General features: G+C 36.9%; 1 protein-coding gene across 2 annotated transcripts in view; it reads right to left on the reverse strand.

The window, feature by feature from the left end:
• LOC117334232 (scavenger receptor cysteine-rich type 1 protein M160-like) overlaps nucleotides 1-21128 on the reverse strand; it is a 58839-nt gene that overhangs the window by 24778 nt on the left and 12933 nt on the right. The window contains exons 2-7 of one of the 2 annotated variants that reach the window (XM_033893727.1): nucleotides 12409-12563; nucleotides 11539-11704; nucleotides 9043-9378; nucleotides 2016-2330; nucleotides 998-1321; nucleotides 111-425 (exon numbers count right to left, since the gene is read on the reverse strand). In XM_033893727.1, the coding sequence (XP_033749618.1) occupies nucleotides 111-425; nucleotides 998-1321; nucleotides 2016-2330; nucleotides 9043-9378; nucleotides 11539-11704; nucleotides 12409-12563 (1611 nt within the window). Of the gene's footprint in view, nucleotides 1-110; nucleotides 426-997; nucleotides 1322-2015; nucleotides 2331-9042; nucleotides 9379-11538; nucleotides 11705-12408; nucleotides 12564-21128 lie in introns of those variants that run through there. The other variant, XM_033893728.1, reaches the window with a different exon arrangement.

Below are 21128 nucleotides of genomic sequence, written 5' to 3' on the forward strand. Positions count from 1 at the left end.
AATTCTGTATACTAGAGATACTTAAGCTTCAATATCACAGCATCAGGATGATGATAACCTTGCATGATGAAATGATGTTTCTTTGAAAGTTTACAAACATTTCCACTTACAGACACTTAGAGAACCATTATAACACGATACAGCAGCGTATCCTAGGTAGTTATCCCTCTGACATCCTCGGAACCGGTCATATCCACAATCCTCTATCTTTGTTTCATTTCCTGTACAGTTCAGGTTTGGCCAGGTATAGCGGCCGTAAAAAGTACCAAACGAGCCCGGTGGAAGGGCTCGCCCACTTAGAAATCCTAATTGTGTACAGATGACCATTGCATCCTTGTTGTCGAACCCCTCTCCACATAATACTGACCAGAACTGATCCATGACCTTCACAACTCCGTAGGAATGATCTCCCCGCGACAACCTCACTGGGGGAAAAGATACTCAAAATATTAAGAATCAAAAAGAATTAAACAAGCAGATGTTGGCTTATGAAATTTCTTGTTTCTTAAAGAACACTAGTGAAATATATATGTCTTTTTCTCCATAATGAAATGATCACATTAGACAGGCTGTCAGAATACAAATGGTTTATTAGGGGGTTCTTCACAATAAAATGGTCAGATTAGACAGGATGTCAGAATATAACAGTTTTTGCTGGTCTGTATAATATTTTCATTTCAAATGGGTTTAATAAGTAAAACTCTGGATTTGTATTACAAGTTTTAGCATATTTCTTGAATGATGTGAAATAATGAGTTCAGTGCAATCAAACCTGTCTATAAGGGCCACTCAAGGGAGCAGAGTAGAGTGGCCTTTATATGCAGCTTGTCTCTATTTATCATAGCCAAGCTGGGAACTACAACATAACAGTACAGATGGAGGTTTAATTACTGTGAAATATATTAGTACTTTGAGAATTGAAACAAACTACTTTCACAGAGAGATATCTGTTATATAGAGATGGCCTTTACAAAGTTGTAGTGATAATGAAGTTTACCATTTTTATAACAGATGACGGAGGCATCACGAGAATGGTCGGAACAGTCACTGTTGTTGTATACTTTCCAGCCGTGATTCCTACACTGAAGTATAGACTTCTCCTGTCCGTAACATCCCAATCCACTCATCATGATTGGACCTGTGCCTTTACCGTAGTAGGAGTCAGATATCGGTTCTCCATCCGCAAATTTCATAGATTTACACAACACTCTGGCATCACTGGATGACCATGATTTATCGCACACAGTTCCCGTAACACCATCATATGTAATTTGTACACGTCCAAAATAACTTCCACCTCCCGCCAAACTGACAGACACACCTGGGATAGCATAAAATGATACTCTTAAAACACTCTATTCTACATTGGCCAGTTTAATTTTGGGCATTTTACACCAAATTAAATGTACTATTTTGTAATTGCAACATTAGAATACAATGGTTAGAAAGAGATTAATTGTTCTCATACCTTGGACAAGTATATATACATCCTTTATCTCGTGTGAGATAATTAAATCTTTCACCCTTTGGGAGTGAGACGAGGAATCTCAACCGAGAGTATTTGACAGCTTAAGAATATTACACTGTGGGCTGAGATCTCTCTGTCTAACGAGGGGGGATGGATTATCATTGTTTGTTTGCCCTGTTCATTTCCCTCTTTTGTTTCTCAGATTTGTAAAAGTGTGGAAACACTTGTCCAGGGTAAGAGAAACTGATATGTCTCACAATACGGATGAAATCAGATGATTCACCACCCATCGCATATCATCAAACTGAAGATCCTTAAGATTCATTGATGTAAACAATTATAAAAATTTGTAATGACAGCACAACCAATTACATCACATGAATTATTATGTCATTATTTAGTTGTCATTATGTAACATACACACGGAGAGCCAACTAATACTTCATATATTACGCAGACATGTAATATTTCAGATATCTTTATAATATGTAGGTTAATCTATTGACTTTTAATTACTGATTTTACAGGATTAGGTAGCATGACTCACTTTTGTTAAAACAGAGGGCGTATGCTGCGCGACATGAATGCATCGGCCGACCCCAGGAGTCCGACTCGCCCACACAAGACTCCAGACTGGATTCTTTCCCACTACAGTTCAGCTGTGTTATCCAAATAGGACGGAGAGTTTCATTTACAGTCCCATAAGCTTTCCCATCCACAAATCCTCGCTCTCGACAAACAACCCTTGCAGCAAGGTCATTCCATTCTGTCCCTGTGGAACAAACTTGACCCCAAACACCATGCTTGCGGACGTTCACCTCTCCCCAGTGTCTAGATCCATTCAACAGATCTACACTAAAAGCTGAAAAACAATAAAAAAAATTCATATGAAAAATCTGTTTTGTCAAAGTGTAAAAGGTTAATAGCCCTGGCATGGCTCAATCTAAGCAGAAAATGCATTTAAGAAATAGTTTAATATGTAACACTCGAGACAGGGCTTTTTAGTCTATATGAATTGTGCTGCAGTGAAAAAAATAAGCCCAAGGGACATAAGAAGTGTGTATATGATGATAACACAGGCCATAAGTTATTACATAACAAGGCATGCTCTCGTTTTGAGAATATTGAAAAATACGAAAGTAAATTTATAAGTGGTCAATAATTTAGGAAGTTGATCATATCTGGCAGATTGTGAAATTGTTATAAATCAAAGTCCAAAATTGAATGTAAACAAAATTGTTGAATAAATTTTCCAATCTGTCATGCAAAATATCAGCACCCTCTCTTTTAGAGTGACAAAAAATGTCATAAAATAACAGAATTAAAGAAACTGCTGAAAATATCAGCATAAAAATGCAGGCACACAAAACTCATTACGAAACTGTATTTGTAAAGAAATAAGTGACAACTGGAGACACGGAGATCAGCTGTCAGCATAACACAATTATCATTGACTGAAGATTGATATTACGTTGTGTTGAATTAAGCCCTGGAGGATCACTCATACAATTGATATTACTCTCTATGTTGAAGTAAGCCCATGAGAAACGGTTATAGACTTTCTTACCAGGATAACCTTGTCACTTAACACCCAGTTCTGTCTTTATCTGATAAAACTGTTATTACTTTTTTCTGATCAATACTTTTACAAGACTTGCATGGTCCTTAGGTAATTATATAAATAGGCGGTGTGTCTGGTGTGGACCTTTCAGCAGTATAATGTTATGTTTTCTCTAATGTCTATTACATATTGGGAGAACTTTACGCTTGTAGTATTAAATTGTAGATGAAAACATTAGAATGAGGAGGAGTAGAAGGAACAGTGGTATGACAAGGAAGAGAAGTATTCTGTAAAAGTGGAAATGTTCGCGGTGGGAAATGTCTGCTTATTTCATGATCATTAAATCTCCACAAAAATATCCATAACACATGAATATTTCCACAAAATCCAAGACACAAGTTTATGGCGGTAAATCATGCTGGCTTCAAGTGTTGTGTCGCCCGTTTGTATAATGTTGTCATGGTCAGTCAAGTGTTTGAGATACAGAGTCCTATACTAATTTGAAAAGTGATAAGTAAGGAGATTCAGGACAGTAGATCTATAGAAAAGGAAAAATCTAAATGTTATTAATAATGACTGTTAAATATACCTTTCTAATACAGTACTAGAGTGAAGTACTAGTGTACATGATTTAATTGGTGTGTTATAGACATATAATATTCTCTTTAGGTATTTCATTCAAAATGCTTCATTAATGATTACACACTTTATGTACTATGATTTATATTCCGTTATATACTATACACTAAAAATAATTATAGTAAACTTGACAGAGACATTGCAGCGAGGAAATATAGTTTCAGCATGACAGAGAGCTGGAAAATATCCACACTGCAAATAGTTTGGAAGCTGACTTAAGGTAGTTTAAATGTGCAAAAATATCCACTTTTACAGTATCAAGAAATGAATAAGGAGCAAAGGGATCAGGGACAGCAAAAAACCAGGAGCATGGAGTGATAGGGCAGCAGACAGCTTCAGGAGAAGGAAATAGGACTGCAGGAGGGACAGTCACATGGGGTAAACAAACAGGAAGTGGGAAACAAAAGGGCCAGAGGTGGAGAGAGGCAGAGAGAGCAAAAGATAATTAAGGAGCAGGAGGAAGAAATGGTAGGGTATTAAGAGTAGTAGATAAAGGAACAGGAGATGGAAAAAGAGGAAAAACAGTAGGAGATATGAGGACAGTAGATACAGGAACAGGAAGTGGAACAGGAGGATGAACCAGAAGGAGATGTGAGGACAGTAGATACAGGAACAGGAGGAAGAAACAGTAGGAGATGTGAGGACAGTAGATACAGGAACAGGAGGTAGAAACAGTAGGAGATGTGAGGACAGTAGATACAGGAACAGGAAGTGGAACAGGAGGAAGAAACAGAAGGAGATGTGAGGACAGTAGATACAGGAACAGGAGGTAGAAACAGTAGGAGATGTGAGGACAGTAGATACAGGAACAGGAGGTAGAAACAGTAGGAGATGTTAGGACAGTAGATACAGGAACAGGAGGATGAAACAGTAGGAGATGTGAGGACAGTAGATACAGGAACAGGAGGTAGAAACAGTAGGAGATGTTAGGACAGTAGATACAGGAACAGGAGGTAGAAACAGAAGGAGATGTGAGGACAGTAGATACAGGAACAGGAGGAAGAAACAGTAGGAGATGTGAGGACAGTAGATACAGGAACAGGAGGTAGAAACAGTAGGAGATGTGAGTACAGTAGATACAGGAACAGGAGGTAGAAACAGTAGGAGATGTGAGGACAGTAGATACAGGAACAGGAGGTAGAAACAGTAGGATAGGAGATGTGGAGGGACAGTTAGATACAGGAACAGGAGGTAGATAGAAGAAACAGTAGGAGATGTGAGGACAGTAGATACCAGGATACAGGAGGAAAGGAAGAAGAAGAAACCGTAGGAGATGTGTAGGACAGGTAGATACAGGAACAGGAGGTGTAGAACAGTAGGAGATGTGAGGAGACAGTAGATACAGGAAACAGGAGGTATGGAACCGTAGGGAGATATGTGAGGACAAGTAGATACAGGAACAGGAGGTGTAGAAACAGTAGGAGATGTGAGGGACAGTAGATACAGGAACAGGAGGAAGAAACAGAGGAGAGTGAGACAGTAGACAGGAACAGGGTTAGAACAGTAGGAGATGTAGACAGTAGATCCAGGAACAGGAGGTGGAACAGTAGAGATGTGAGGACAGTAGATACAGGAACAGGAGGTAGAAACAGAAGGAGATGTGAGGACAGTAGATACAGGAACAGGAGGTAGAAACAGTAGGAGATGTGAGGACAGTAGATACAGGAACAGGAGGTAGAAACAGTAGGAGATGGGAGGACAGTAGATACAGGAACAGGAGGTGGAACAGGAGGATGAAACAGGAGGATATGTGAGGACAGTAGATACAGGAACAGGAGGAAGAAACAGTAGGAGATGTGAGGACAGTAGATACAGGAACAGGAGGATGAAACAGTAGGAGATGTGAGGACAGTAGATACAGGAACAGGAGGTAGAAACAGTAGGAGATGTGAGGACAGTAGATACAGGAACAGGAAGAAGAAACAGTAGGATCTGTGAGTACAGTAGATACAGGAACAGGAGGTAGAAACAGTAGCAGATGTGAGGACAGTAGATACAGGAACAGGAGGAAGAGATAGCTACAGGCTGATGTTAACTAGACAGGAGTTTGGCTATAGACAGGTTGTAGTAATAATGACAGACGAAAAACAAAGACCTGTGTGGCAGTTATAGCAAAGGTGTTATGTACAGAGAAATATGTGCTTTTACTCAAGAAATAATCAAAGTTTGAACAAAGGATTACTTTATAATAGATCAGGATCTCTAAGTTCTTCAGACATCGGCAGATTATCCTACATTACCCACATCTTAAACATTTATAAGCATCTCAGAACTATAATCATTATAATGAATGTGTACGTGATGTCATATGCTATGTGTCATCAATCTTTCTGGCCATTATATCTGCAAATAAATTTGAACTTGATTTAATTATGATAAAGGAAATATCAATTATTCAAAGTTTATGTTCATGATTTAAACATTATCATTTTAGGATTGATTGTCAATTTTGTTGCTTGCATGGACTGATGAAGGGAAGTGAACCTCGTGCAAAATATAGTGCCATACACGTTTTGATTATTACGATGTTGATACACATAGATACAATATTTTCAAGGTAAAATATTCATTTATAACAAATATCTATGATATTGTATAATAAAAACTTAGCAATACCCATATAAATAAGAATTTAAAGTGCAGTGTTGACGGTATATTATGTGTGTGATTTGGTCACTCGAGACGCAGGGAATCGGTTAAAAAAATGAGCACAAGGTTCACGTGACGACAGTTCAGTGAAATATCACAACATTAAAAACAGTGTTTATATACTCTCTAAAGCCTTGGAAAAAAATCGATTTTGTAAGGTTTTATAATTTGAATGAATGTTGGATTTTTAGTCTTTTGATTATTTATAGATGTCATATGCTACTCAAAATTTAACGCTGAACCCCTGTGACCGTATGTGATGCAGTCTAATAGCCGGGACATTCAGAGCTCAAGAAAAAGTGTAACAATGTGGATTTTAGTCGCAGGTTAGCTGGTGATGTACATGGTGTTCTTGAAATATTGGATTTCATTGTTGCACTGGCGTTTTGGAATGTAAATTCTGATAATAGTAAGTAAAGAAACATTGATTTGAAAATTGGCGGTATTCGACAGCCGAAAACTTGTGTCCTCCATATGTTTAGATTGAGTCAAATTACGACAATAATGTGTCTCTGTTCTCGATATAGCATACTTCTGCTACCGGTCTGTTTTGTGTTGTTAAATAGTGTTTAAATTGAGGTTTATTTTCTGTGACCACTGAAATGGTATTAAGCATGGCATTCGAGATACAGCTAATGTTAGACCTATGGCGCTATGTAGGTCATGAGCTCGGTGCTATCGAGAGTGTCAGTGTTCTGTCAGAATCTGTTTTCTAAACTGTCTGCATTATACTGGCATTTTTATTAGCACATAAAGCGGCTATTCCACTTGTGTTCATATACGTTTATAACAATGTTACACAATTCACAAAATGAAAGTGCATTCAAGACTGAGGCGGTACAGAACTCGATCGCCATTGTAAACTCAGTGAATGTATTCACACGCCGGCAAGAAAGTGATTCATCTCTCAGTTCAGAAGCACGCGACCCAAAATCTTCAACAGGAAACGAAGTGATCTGAGTTTACTATGTTCATTGAGGCGGAGCGAAGTGAAAATGTAAATATAGACCTTTAAGTGTAGGCATTTAATCTTGATATAAAAACTTGGGAATTATCAAATCTATTTACAAGAAAGGGTTAGCAATGGAACATTAGTGTTGTTAACTGATTGATCGCCACATTTTATTAGATTGAGAGTCTCTCATCAGAAATGGATTGTCACCCTTTGATAAATACTTGATACCTTTCCTTAGTGACTAATTATCACACTTGAAAAGTAATAGATTGTAACCCTTGACCAGAAGTGGATTATCACCCTCGCTAAGTAATAGATTGTAACCCTTGATTAGAAGTGGATTATCACCCTCGCTAAGTGATAGATTGTAACCCTTGACCAGAAGTGGATTATCACCCTCGCTAAGTAATAGATTGTAACCCTTGACTAGAAGTGGATTATCACCCTTGCTAGGTGATAGATTGTAACCCTTGATTAGAAGTGGATTATCACCCTCGCTAAGTAATAGATTGTAACCCTTGACTAGAAGTGGATTATCACCCTCGCTAAGTAATAGATTGTAACCCTTGATTAGAAGTGGATTATCACCCTCGTTAAGTAATAGATTGTAACCCTTGATTAGAAGTGGATTATCACCCTTGCTAAGTAATAGATTGTAACCCTTGATTAGAAGTGGATTATCACCCTCGCTAAGTAATAGATTGTAACCCTTGATTAGAAGTGGATTATCACCCTTGCTAAGTAATAGATTGTAACCCTTGACCAGAAGTGGATTATCACCCTCGCTAAGTAATAGATTGTAACCCTTGACCAGAAGTGGATTATCACCCTCGCTAAGTAATAGATTGTAACCCTTGACCAGAAGTGGATTATCACCCTCGCTAAGTAATAGATTGTAACCCTTGATTAGAAGTGGATTATCAGTCTTTGTTTTTTCTGCTTATGAATGCCAACTGAAAGTAATTGTAGTCATTTAACTAGAGACTTGTTTTTGTGAACAAATACACACATCTTCCCTTGTTCCTTCCTGAGCATTTAATATTTTTTGCACTCAATTGACCTTTGACCTAAAAATGAAGGTTTCAATGACCCTATTATAGCATACTGAACATTACCTGTAGGTAATGCATACATTTATCAAGCTTCATCAAAATATCTAAATGTTCAAAATGTATGTCCCAGATAATTTTGAAATAGAACACCAGCAAGAAATTAGTAGCAGTAGTTTAATACAATGTCGCCCTCATTCAAGGTCATTTGCTGCAATGACCCAGTGACAGAACACTGCATGTCATCTGTGGGTGATATTAGGTATACACTAACTTTCATTAAGATATTTTCAAAATAGGTGATGCAAATATACTGCAAGTTTCATCAAGATATCTTCAATGGTTTATACGTTAAGACCCAGACAAGGATTGATCAGAAGAATCAATACTAAATACAATATGTATCTGTTCATTTAAAGGGGAAATATGAAAATGCCAAAAAAAAAAAAAAAAAATACAAATCTCCATTAGCACAGCAGAGGAAGTTAGAGCAAGTGCAGGTACTGAAAACTTTTCCTCATTTTTTTTTATAATTTCTGTAGTTTTTACAAAGGTCAACAAGAGAAAAAGGCTATAAACCTTCTATGCAGTCACAAAAATAAAGGGGTGGTGAGGTTAATGGAAACACAGGTATTTTAGGCATATCTTGTTTTTATAAAAAGAAAGAAATAGTTACCCATGGCTAGTAGAAATAGTTTTAACAGGTGAGCTGCATACTTACACATATCAACATCACTTTTGGATTTATTATAACAAATGGCCGCTGCTCTGTTCATGGTGTTGCATTTTGTCGTGATTGGAGCATGTGTACAGTTGAGTAACTCTTTCTCTGAACCGCGACATTTAAAGCGAGTTAAAGCTTTGTTTGCTAATGAGTCTGTGGACATTTTTCCCAGCTTGGAGCCACGGAGGTACATGGCATCTTTGTAGCCAAGCTGTCTACACACAACTTTGGCATCCGAATAACCCCACTCATCGTCACACACCTGTACCCAGCCATCATCCAGGCGTACTTCAACGGTTCCAACATCAGTTCGGCCTCGTGACTGTAACCTCACTACAACAGAAAAGGTTTCATATACATTTAACAATTTTTTGGAACATTTCATTTTATTTTGCTGTGTCCTTCTACCATGGAAATATATATAGAAGACATTTTAAACTCATTAATAAATATCCCATAGGACAAAGCACAGAGGAAAATCTGAAAATCGAAAACCCCATTCTAGTCCAAATTATGCTATGGCATATCAAAAGCAGGATTTCTGTTGAACATTTTTTAGACATGAAATTTCTGTCACAAAATGTCTGCCTGCCACCTTCACAGTCAGAAAATCTATTGGGGTTGGGAGTTGGGGTGGAGGATAGGGGGGGGGGGGGGGGGGGGGGGCTGTGTATGAAGGGCCATCCCATTGATAAGGTTGATATTGTCATACAGGATATTGCTATAAAATGATATATATTTTGTTGGTATATTAATACTGTTTTTGCATAAATTTAAGCAGTGAACTGCCTGAATGGCTGTTACAAGTCTTTATACTCGTTATAAAAGACATAGCTTTGCATATAAAATAGGTTGTTTGACACATTTGTAAATTTCTTTTACTTATAAAAGCAGAATGACATATTATTGCAGGAGTGTTAAGGCAAATGTAAAAAGGTGACAGAATTCCAACGTCTCATGTCCACCACTTTCCTGTTTGTATGACAGGTGTATTTCCCCACAGACTGACTAAATCGTTCCTCTGACAACAAACAAATATCAAAGGCTGATCTCTGTGGCGAGCATGTTCCAACACATGTTAACGCGTCAATAACTGTCAGACAACAACATGTCAGAAAGGACAGGTGTACAGTATATATATATTGTATTTTGTGTTTGTATATCATGTGTGTATCATCTCTGTCTGTTTGTGACTCTGAGGCCAAGACATGTAGTTCATAACCTGAGTTTGTTTTAAATAGATTTGGTTCCGGTTGGTTCCGGATTGTTTTCTGTGTATTTATTCAATTGTAATTTGGTTGATAAAAATGACATAATTACTGTACACAGGGTGTTAATTGAAAAAGTGAAAATCTGAAGATGCAATGTACCAATAATTACATCTTAATTTACACTAGCTATATAGTCTAGTTTTACATTGTATAACTAGCAGTGAATTTTTTTTATTAACAAAAATATTGTGACTTCTCACACCAAAAAATCAGTGACTTCTCACCCAAAGATCAGTCAGGAAGGCTTAGATGATTAATATTTTCAAAAAATATAATTTTCTAAAAATAAAACAAACAATCTTTACTCGGAAACATCAATATTCACCAACAAAATTACAGCAGGGAGGAAAGAATATTTAGTGCCTGTCCAATGAGAAAATCAATACAAATACAAAAACTGATTGTCTAATCAAAATATCACTGAGAAAGAACAATTTCACACCATAGCAAACTGAATGCCGCTTAAATTAGCAAAACACAACTGTTTATTATGATTATAAAGCTAACCAAGTTTTAAAGAGATCAGTTGAAAAATGGACAAACATGTTTATGCTGGAAGGACAGATGGATAGATAATACCACAGGTGCCTGTGATAATACCATACCATAATACTCCCATCAAATTTTGACAGGTGTATAAAAAGTGCTGCATTGATTGAGGTACAGATATGTATTTAAAATTGCAATAATTTTGTTTTTGAATTATCTGTTACAGCAAGTTTAGATGTCAATCTGGCAAAAATATAACTTTTCTTAACTTTCTCACTTTTCGTTTTTTTTTTTTGCTTTTTTGTAGAAAAATGATTAAATAATATTCAATGGACACAAACTAAAAGTGAGCTAATTTAATTGGTCACTTTTGCCTTACTGATAGATAACGTGCTATATACATATGTGACTACATACACCTTGTCTAACTTGATAGACCTATACTGTCATACATACATGTACCGTATGTGGTTTCCTCATTTAACACAATGTTAATTACTTCTAATTTCTGGCTGACTCACTCTCGCTTCTAAGTCAGTTATTGTTTTGCATAATAAGAAAAGACCTAATTTGAATAACAACCCCAAGGCTACTTGTGCATTACTACATACATGAAGAATTGTACATCACATTATGTGTAATTCTGATGATGGATTCTTAAATAACGTCCATCCTCCATGTATTTTCCTTGGAGAAATGTTTCCCTTGTAAGGCATTCAACCTTGACTCTCACCTGATTTGTCGTAACAGGAGACACCAGCATCTTCATAATGTCGACAATTGTTAACACCCCAGCCATTGTGTTGACAGTCAGCTAGTGATCGCTCTGATCCTGTACACTGTACGTTGTCAAGATAGATGGCACCTGTGCCCTCTCCAAACGGGGAGTTGGAATGTGACTACAATTACATGCATGTAGATATCGTGTTTTTATTTAATATACAAAGGAATAGACCAAAAATGGCCAGGCTGAATAATACATCAAAATCACTTTTCAGGAAATAACATTCAACTCACTCTCTACTACAATGAAATGGTATACTTTTTCTATGGCCATATCTCATTATCTTAGCCAAGAAACACATGCTACCTTGTGCAAATCGAATACAACTGTATTTAGACTTATCTTACAATTGTATTTAGAGTTATTTTATAAACACTCATCAACTATTAACCTACCATTTATAGCATAACTATTCACAACATACTTTATATATCCATATATATACATGGTTTGCTAGAGTTTGAAATTTGGACAAAATTGTTAAGAGTCATTTCTGGACCAAAATTAGCTGGATACACTGGAGAATGTCCAAACCACATATCTAATACAAATGCCAAAGGTTGCATTAACACATTTCCACATAGTGACATGAACCAAAACTTTAACTTTGCATTTATAATGACATGAATTCTGATACAGAGTGACTAAGTTTATAGACCTGGGGCAATAAATTAACTCTGACTCAAAGTAGGGTTTGGGTTTATACATTTGTAGGAGGACAACAGAATAATGTTTGTTAGCATTATCTGAAATACATTGTGTATATATATGTCAGTGGGCTTATTACCAGATTGTAATATAATTATCTTCACAACTCACTGTTCCCCACTGGTGTCCAAGCTGTCGACACACAACCTGTGCATCTTGGTCGGACCATAGGTCATCACAAACAGTACCCCAGTCAGTGCCATTGCGAGACACTTCAACACGACCTGTTGTTGTTCCATCACCGCCCTGCAGTCTCACGTGGATAGCTGAAAACAAGCAGGATGATTTTTTTGAAATTAGTATATCATCACAGAAAATTAATTTTGGAATGATTGATTTTGGAATGTTGGATAAGATCAATTTAGATGTTTCTTTTTATTCATCTACATGTACCTGGTAATGTTTTCTATTAAATAAACTAGTGATGGAAAAGCAGTGATGGGGGGACTAGGATTGGTAAATTTCAAATGATCTTTTATAAATAATAGGCCTATGTGCCAGTGTGTGGCTTCTTTTAAATTCTTCCAGCAGAACTTAAAAATAGATTTTCAAGGTGGCTGTCATAGAACCCCTTCAGAAGTATTTGACTTCGAAGTTAAGAATTAAAATGAGAGAAGGCAATGGCATACAAACTTAATAAGTTAAGGGCAATTTTCTCTAAATATAGTGTCAAAACTAATCCATTTTTCTCAGCATAGTGGCCACAATTAACATTAAATTGATGTCATCCTAGTCTGAATTTCTTCCAATTCTTCATCTCTTTATGACAGACAGAGACAAAAAAAGTAAATTCTGGTTAGATGGTCAGAATCCTATAGCTACACACTATAATAAACTTAACAGCTAGACTAAATGTTTCTAACTTTCTAACCATTATCAGGGCAACCAGTATACACTTTAGAGTTCTGACTCCCCAGTATCATATTTGACTCTTTGGTTTGAAAGTACATGTCTATTTATGTTTTGACCCTTCAGATTTATGATATTGCTAAATTTCAAGGGTCAACTAGTACTGGATGCCCTTATTATTTACTTTTGGCCTCTTTCACAGTTGATAGTATCTCCTCCATCATCAAGCCATCAGTTAATTAAGCAGAGACCTGTCAGATTGTCAGTGAGAAAAGTCCTAAATTGCTTTGCACCTCAAATTGTTGTCATTATACTATTTAATACAGTTGCCATGTCTTCAGCTTGCTAAAGGTCTCTGGCTAATTTTTGGGTTTGATGATACCTGTCACAATTAAGTTTCTTGCTTTGTTATCCTCTAAACATATTGTTGGTGTATAGTTGTCCTATACCTATATGCAGAGACAGTTCTTTTTCAAATATCCAGTAATAGCAGAGAACTATATAAATATCAATTTCTGGCTTTGTCTCAGGTTAAAGACGCCATAGTTACCCATCATTTTTTAACCGAAGACCCAGACCTTGACACAAATCAGATGATCAGACTACAATTAATTATTTCACCAATAAATCACAAATACATATTTCAAGCCTCTACTGATAATACTGTATGCACAATGTAGCTTTATGAAAGGTAGCCCAATTGATCTTTTGATCTGGTCCCGACACCAGACTTGTTAAGGTATTCTGACAGATAGCTGGCATGGTCTACAAGACATGTCAGAATGCCTCAAGTCTGGCTTCAAGGCCAGAGGAAAATCATGCAATATATAATACAGTACATATTAGAAGATACCTACTAGAGGTGTAGATGCAATTTTATTTGATTCTAAAATATGAAAAGAACAAAAACACATTGTCTAGGAATTAAGAAGACACGGTATGTTATTTGTAGAAGAGGAGATCCTGTGTGAAATGAATGAGACAACTATGTGTCAAATATATCGCAGGGTCCGATTACTCCAAAAATGTTGGGTGGGTTGCACGACGTGAAATGTCTAGCAAAAGACAACCGCATGTAGACCTTTAGCTAGCTGAAGCACAGGACCAAGTCACTACCGTTTCGTTTTGTAAACATTTGTCTGTCTACCCCATGCCTCACAATCTGTGACAGGGTATGAGGCATAGGGTAAACAGGCATATCAAGTGTGACTGAAGGAGGGTCCGATTGGTATCGACCTGTTTTTTTTGAAAGATGTATGCTGTACAGTACATATTTTCCCACGTATGCCAGGAGAAAATTCACACCGTATGTAGCCAATTTACGTTATCTACTAATCTTGTGATTATTGGTTTGTGTTACTAGCAATAGTTTATCATTTCTCTCCTACACCAGGACAGATATCACACTGTATGATACCGCTCACCGTTCTTTTCTAGTCCGGAAGCTAGATGCCATCGAGTAAATTAGCTTCCGGTAAGACTAACGGTGACTGTTTTCCGGAATATTAACTTTTTATACAAGGTTATCGTTCCTTTAAAAAAAACCTTGTAAATAACTACGCTATGATCTAAACAATGAGCCTAATCAATCTGCGAATTTTCTAATATTTGAGTACGATTGAACGTTTAAATTTCAACTGAAAATTCCATTTCCATCGATGTATACAACTCAGTCAAATCGAAGATTGAGTCGACTAATTAGTGAAATACCAAATATATTTATAACGTTTAATTGAATCATAAAATAGGTAAATATTTCAACGCACAGAGACTTGGCACAAGCTCCCAATCCACGGTAAATATAACTTATAAATTGGTTGTAAATTTGTGACAAGTCTGTGTGTCGTAACAAGATCTGACTAATTGTTCAAATAATAATACACAGTCACTTATGTATTGTTTTATTTCCCCTCTATTGTGTTCGAGAGAAAATAAATACGCTGATTTCCAAACTACCTATTAGTATTGATTTTACAACAAAAAGCATGACATATTATGTATACTGTCAGTCTTCCAGCTGGCGTGTGAACAATTCACCGGGGCATACAAAAATGTACACAATATTTCTTCACTCAATGGTCAAAACTTGATTATGTTCTATACATGTACACTCTGCATGATGACCTATATTCACCCTTATTACCAAACTCATATTTTATTGTATATATGTATTATCACATCTACACTAGATAACTATAATTAGCTGTATTACATATCGTACGTGTTACTGTTACCGTAAGGCGTACGAAGTTGTGAATGAGAGGTCTAGCCGACACTGATTATTCCTGACACAGGGACCTCTGCATTTTTTATGATAACTTTTATTTGATAACTATGGTTATATCCATTCAAATAAGGCGTAATGATGTTGGTGTTAATTATTGCGTGTCTGCTCTCATAACCAAATTACTGCACCAGCTTTATCTTAAAAAATACAACAATCGGGCGAAAATTACCGAAGGTTCCCGATCGCAATTGGCGGTAAATTACCGCATATCCTTAGGTCATGAAATTAATGCTTTAAGATCATGTACTTTTGATCTTTTTATCGTATGGGAAGGGACTTGAGAAAACGTAACTTGCACGCGCTACAGCTAATTACACATAATACTCACAGGCATGTGATGTGCTTATGTGACTTTTTTCCTATCTCATCGTCCATATGATCATGCACATTTCAATTTAACCATACATGTATGCACTAACTAAATTGTGGCCATTATCTTTACAGACAGTGGAACAAAAGGCAGTTACTATGATATTTCAGAATGGATTATCGTCAGCTCTTCCCATATTTGATGGTTGGTCTTCAGGCGCAGTAGTAACAAATCCACCTTTTACCAAAGAGTCCAAGGTTCACTTGCCCGAGTGATATGCTGACCATCAGAGTTTAAACTCAGGCGATATAGTTCCGTTTTTATTATTTATTTCCGACAAGAATATTGCTTCTCAATGCCCAAAAATGAAAGACAACGACGGCAGCCAAGGGCAACGTGCACTATGCACCCCCCCCCCCCCCCCCCCCCCCCGTAAACACGTAAAGATGTACAGGAATACTGTATAATATATAAATACGCGGAATCGATAGAGTAGACGCAAAGTTGTTTAAAACAAGACCAAATTTGAGGGTTTGCATATAGCCTACATGTGCGTCACGCATTAGCTCAGCGCCAGAACGGAAACTCTCCCTTTTACTATTGGGTAATATCCCGGTTGAAGTCTAGGAAGTTAGTTTGTTTCTGTTTCGATTAGGCGGAATGTGCGTGTTTTTGTAAAGACGTTTTGTCACAAGGCATTAAACTCACCATAATCAATTTCCACAGAGATCATTTCCAATTACGTGGTTATCTACCAAACAATACAGGTACATGTAAGTTGGGCACCGAGCAATACATGGTCGTTTTGAAATTGTCTGTTGAGTTCGTATATTGTTTTCCATCCCTGAGATATTGTATGTACGCTGTCATTGTGTCGACTCTCAGAATGGATTGTGTTTTTAATCTAACAGCTAGCGATAGTAAACCGTGATAGATAAACGGAGTGTGCTCTATGGATCAAGGACTACCCCCCCCCCCACCCCACCCCACTCCGCACCCCCCGCACCCCCCCCCCCCTCCCCCGCAGCCCTTCTCGTAAAAGAAAAAAGAAGTTATTTCGCACACTTTTTCCTATTTTTCATATCGTACATAATCTTAAGCAAGAACAACATCCTTTACCACAATGTCAATCGGGAATGTTCGTGTCTTTCTGTAAAGTAAAGGTCTGCGAATAGTGCCGACGTAGCAAATCAGGGTCTTGGCACGAATTCCCACCCACTGTATGTACACAAATAATAACCATATTTATATGGACCGTGGACTGGGAATTTCTGCCATGTCCCTGTGTCGAACTATGTAAGATATCTCATATAAATTGTAGAACATAAGATATCTTATATGATAAATTAGATATAAGATATCTTATAAACTTTAAATGAAATATCTTTAAAGCATATATGATTTCTTATAAACAAACATGATAACTTATATAATAAATATGTTATATAACTGGTTAAGTACTGGATCAACATTGCTCCATGAATATGCGTGATCCTTCCACGGATAGCTTTCTCGCTCGTGAATCCAAAACTGCAAGCATTGAATTAATTAATTGCCTCTTTAAAACGTTCATAGACTACAAAAACAATCAACTGAAATAAATAATCAATAAAAAAAAATCCACGCTAACACAGAACATGTCCATTACTCACACGACCCCTCCAAGATATACGACAGCCTGTATTGAGAACATCTTGTTTTTTCCGGCATCATAAATGTTTATGAATGTCAAGACTACGCTTCTGCGCTTTCCGAGAAACTACACTTGTCGAGAATGTTTGGGTAAACAATTAAAAAGCGAATCCCACCATTTAGTGGATATCGTTAATCTTCATCATGGCATTGGTAACCCAGCGTTGCGGATTTATCTGGGGGAATACTCGCTTGATATTTTCTATTAAATTTAAATTTCTTAAATGTAAGCGATAAATCTTTCAACAAAAAATCCCAGAGTAAGTTCGATTTGTTTTGACAAAAACTGGTACACGGTATTCGTTTCTGACATTCACCGAGTAATGCATCGAAGGAAGATTACTTGTTGAACAAAGGAAAGTCTGATGGCTACACTGTATTTGTGGAGAACCGTTTAAAAATATATTAGTTGCATCTGAATATGGCGTTACGCCAAAAATGAGGATTTGCAAGTGGAAATATCTGCTTTGTAAACACATTATTGGACCAGAAACATTATTGAACCAGAAACGTGTACGTAGTATCTGGTTTTTGTTTTTGTTTTTATTTATTTATTTACTTTTTACATGCTGCAATGCTTTACGCATTACGACTCCGGATTGTTTGACACGGAATCGTTTAAAGATTTACAATGCGGAATACTAACTAATGACCGCCGAATCGCGCCCCACACACGCCAGAGATCACCTACTTGTATGAAAATAGCCTGAAAAAATAAATAAAATGAAGATGATTGACCGGAAATAGTGCCTATAGACATCATGTGTCATATATCGATCATTATTCTGCATTTCAGGGAGCAGACGTAGGGGGTGACGATGAATTGCTTTCTATAACCTTTATGTTGATAAAAGGTTGACCTTGACCGATTACACTGGTGCAACCATCGGGGAAACCTAGACCAAAAATATCAATCATTCGTATCTTCATCCTAATCTACATTTTCGGACCAAAGGGTACCCTCGACCTTCCAGGATTGTACAAAGGCACAGGGACCTGAGAAATTGTAACGGTCTACGCGTACTTGGACATTTCCTAGTGTACTAAACAAATACAGACTTTTGTTTCGGGTAATCCATGGTTTTATGAACCTGACCTGGACAACATTCCCCGAGGCCGAAGGCCGAGGGAGATATAGTTCAGGGTAGGACCTTAAAACCAGGAATGCCCGAAACTAAAGTCTGCATTTACTTTATCATATGATTTATTTTAATTAAAAAAAAAAACCCAAAAAAACTAAGAAAGTTCCTTCAAAATACCTCATCACATCACCGGGAGGTCAATATAACGTTTCGCCAGGTTCATGGAATGTTATATTAACCTCTGATAAAAATCCATCTCAGCACAGGTGAACGTCATAATTTCTATTTTTAGCAGGAATTAATATAAGATTCAACGAACCTGACAAAACATTCTATTGACTCCTCGGTGATGTCATGAGGTTCCAAGGAAATAATTGATGTCATGTGATCTCATTAGGACCAATAAGTTTCCCGTGCAAAAGGACATACAAGATGTACAACATTTCAATATTAATTGAAAGCTCGATACAACAGAGCCAAAATGCGACAAACTGTACCCTAATATGTTTCGTCCTTCTATGATAAGCCAGTAATGTTTAGGACCTGAAGTGTTGTAGATATCCCAATTGTGATTAATTATCATTTTATGTATACATATATTTTTATCTAAAGATAATTTTCTTGTAAAATATTTCTAAATGCAGAGTATCTTCAAGGTCGGTTGTTACTGTAGATATTAAAATGCAGTGTCATTTTGACAGATTTATTACATAACATTTGAATGAGATTGCTGTGATGTTCGTTGTCGCTCAGGATCTATATATACAATGAACAAAACTGTATCTGTGTTTTCATTCGATAACATTAATCATTAGACATTATTTTGACTATGATTCAAGCGACACACGATATTTACTTGGCAATGCATGTAATTAATCTGTGTTTTACATATATTAGAAGATTCTGACCACAAACCACGTGTTCACCACCACCGAGACTTGGTTTATGTACTGTACGTACAAATGTATACCAGCCAGTCCATTAATAATTTAAACTTGCCAACCGCTGTATACAGCACTACGTGCTTACACTGGTCAAAATAAAGCCACACGCCAATAGCTCATAAACCAAGCTTCCTTCCGATTTGACTGAAAGATTTTGTCTTTTGGGACCAAGTCATCGTAAAAATCGATGTCTCATAATTTCCTTCTGCTTTCTATATCTTAACTTAGGTTTGCATCCTTTCACCACTATGTCATCGGACGTTCTAGCCAAACCTCGTACAAGAGTAACATTTTTCTGTCAGAGTTATGTGTAATATAGACCCGTTATTAACTCGAAATGTTCTCTAACTCTTTATTACTTGAACTTACCGACAAGACGGACCACGATATACCAATCAAATTGTACTCCAGTGATAGCTACGCTTTTAGAATATCGTCTTATTATAAATGAAAGATATGCTCATATCCAAAATTTTCACTCTAATTTAACTTGGAAACAATTTCGTTGGGAAACCCTATCTTAGCGTGGACCAAATATCTTTAATGATATCTTTAATAATCAGCAAACTTTCATCAAATCCAGACACATATTTTGATTTCTCAAAGTCATTGTAGAAATGTGCACGCTTTCATTGTAACGATATAGTTTTCTATGTGTAAAAGCTGTAATAACTTGTGCCCAACCCTTCTTCAATGTTGATTGAGAATAAAAATGTTCGCACCAAGGGATAGCTAGGTCAGTCTGTAGGACACCTAATGGACCTAATAACAGGGGCATGACACGATCCAGAATCATGTATTTACCTACACTTAAAACTCCTACGTGTTTACGTACGTGTCAAGCCCCTGTGGTTTGCGGTGCGAAGGAAGCTGAGATATTGGACCGTCCTTTGCTGGTTTAGTGTTCTCTTTGGAGGGCAGCATGTAATGAACCTCATATATGTTGTTTAATGTGGTAGCCACCGTCTACTACCTTCTTAAAACGACACCGACTATTGAACAAGCGATAAAAACAACAAACAGACAAAACATAACATTTTACAGACGTCAAAATCCCCGACATCAGATTAATCAGAAGAGGTTAAGGAAACCCACTACGTTTTATCATGACGTCGGATGTAAGGTGACTGGTACCGCTAGGTCGATGACATTCGCATTCATCAGAATCAGTTGTCAGAACTAGGATGTGCGGAGAAACATGTGGTTGATGACCACATTTTAGATAAGTTGGTTAAAGCTAATGCCACTTTCAATGATATATGTATTTACTTGGTGACGATATCACGACTCATTTTCATTTACCTAGCATTAATATTTCTTAACAAATGATTTTTATTTATTTATTTATTTATTTATTTATTTATTTGCACGAAATTAATGAGTCTTCGAATGTACGACATTTTCCGAACACGTCTCTGTACTGAATGACTTCGAGACCTGGGCATGGCTTTGCGGTATGGTGTCCTTGGAGGACGGCACACAATGTTGGCATGTATTTATATGACAGTAGGTATAACACTTAAGTTATTGACCTTATCATGACGTTAACAGCGGTGTCCAGTTCTGCCAGGTAGCTGTGTATATCAAAAGCAGTACATATCTGTTATATAATAAAAATGATCATCACTGCTTCCTATATAGTATTCCCTGTTCTACACGTACTGGTC

This window comes from Pecten maximus, chromosome 9 (assembly GCF_902652985.1).
Source record: "Pecten maximus chromosome 9, xPecMax1.1, whole genome shotgun sequence".
Taxonomy (NCBI): domain Eukaryota; kingdom Metazoa; phylum Mollusca; class Bivalvia; order Pectinida; family Pectinidae; genus Pecten; species Pecten maximus.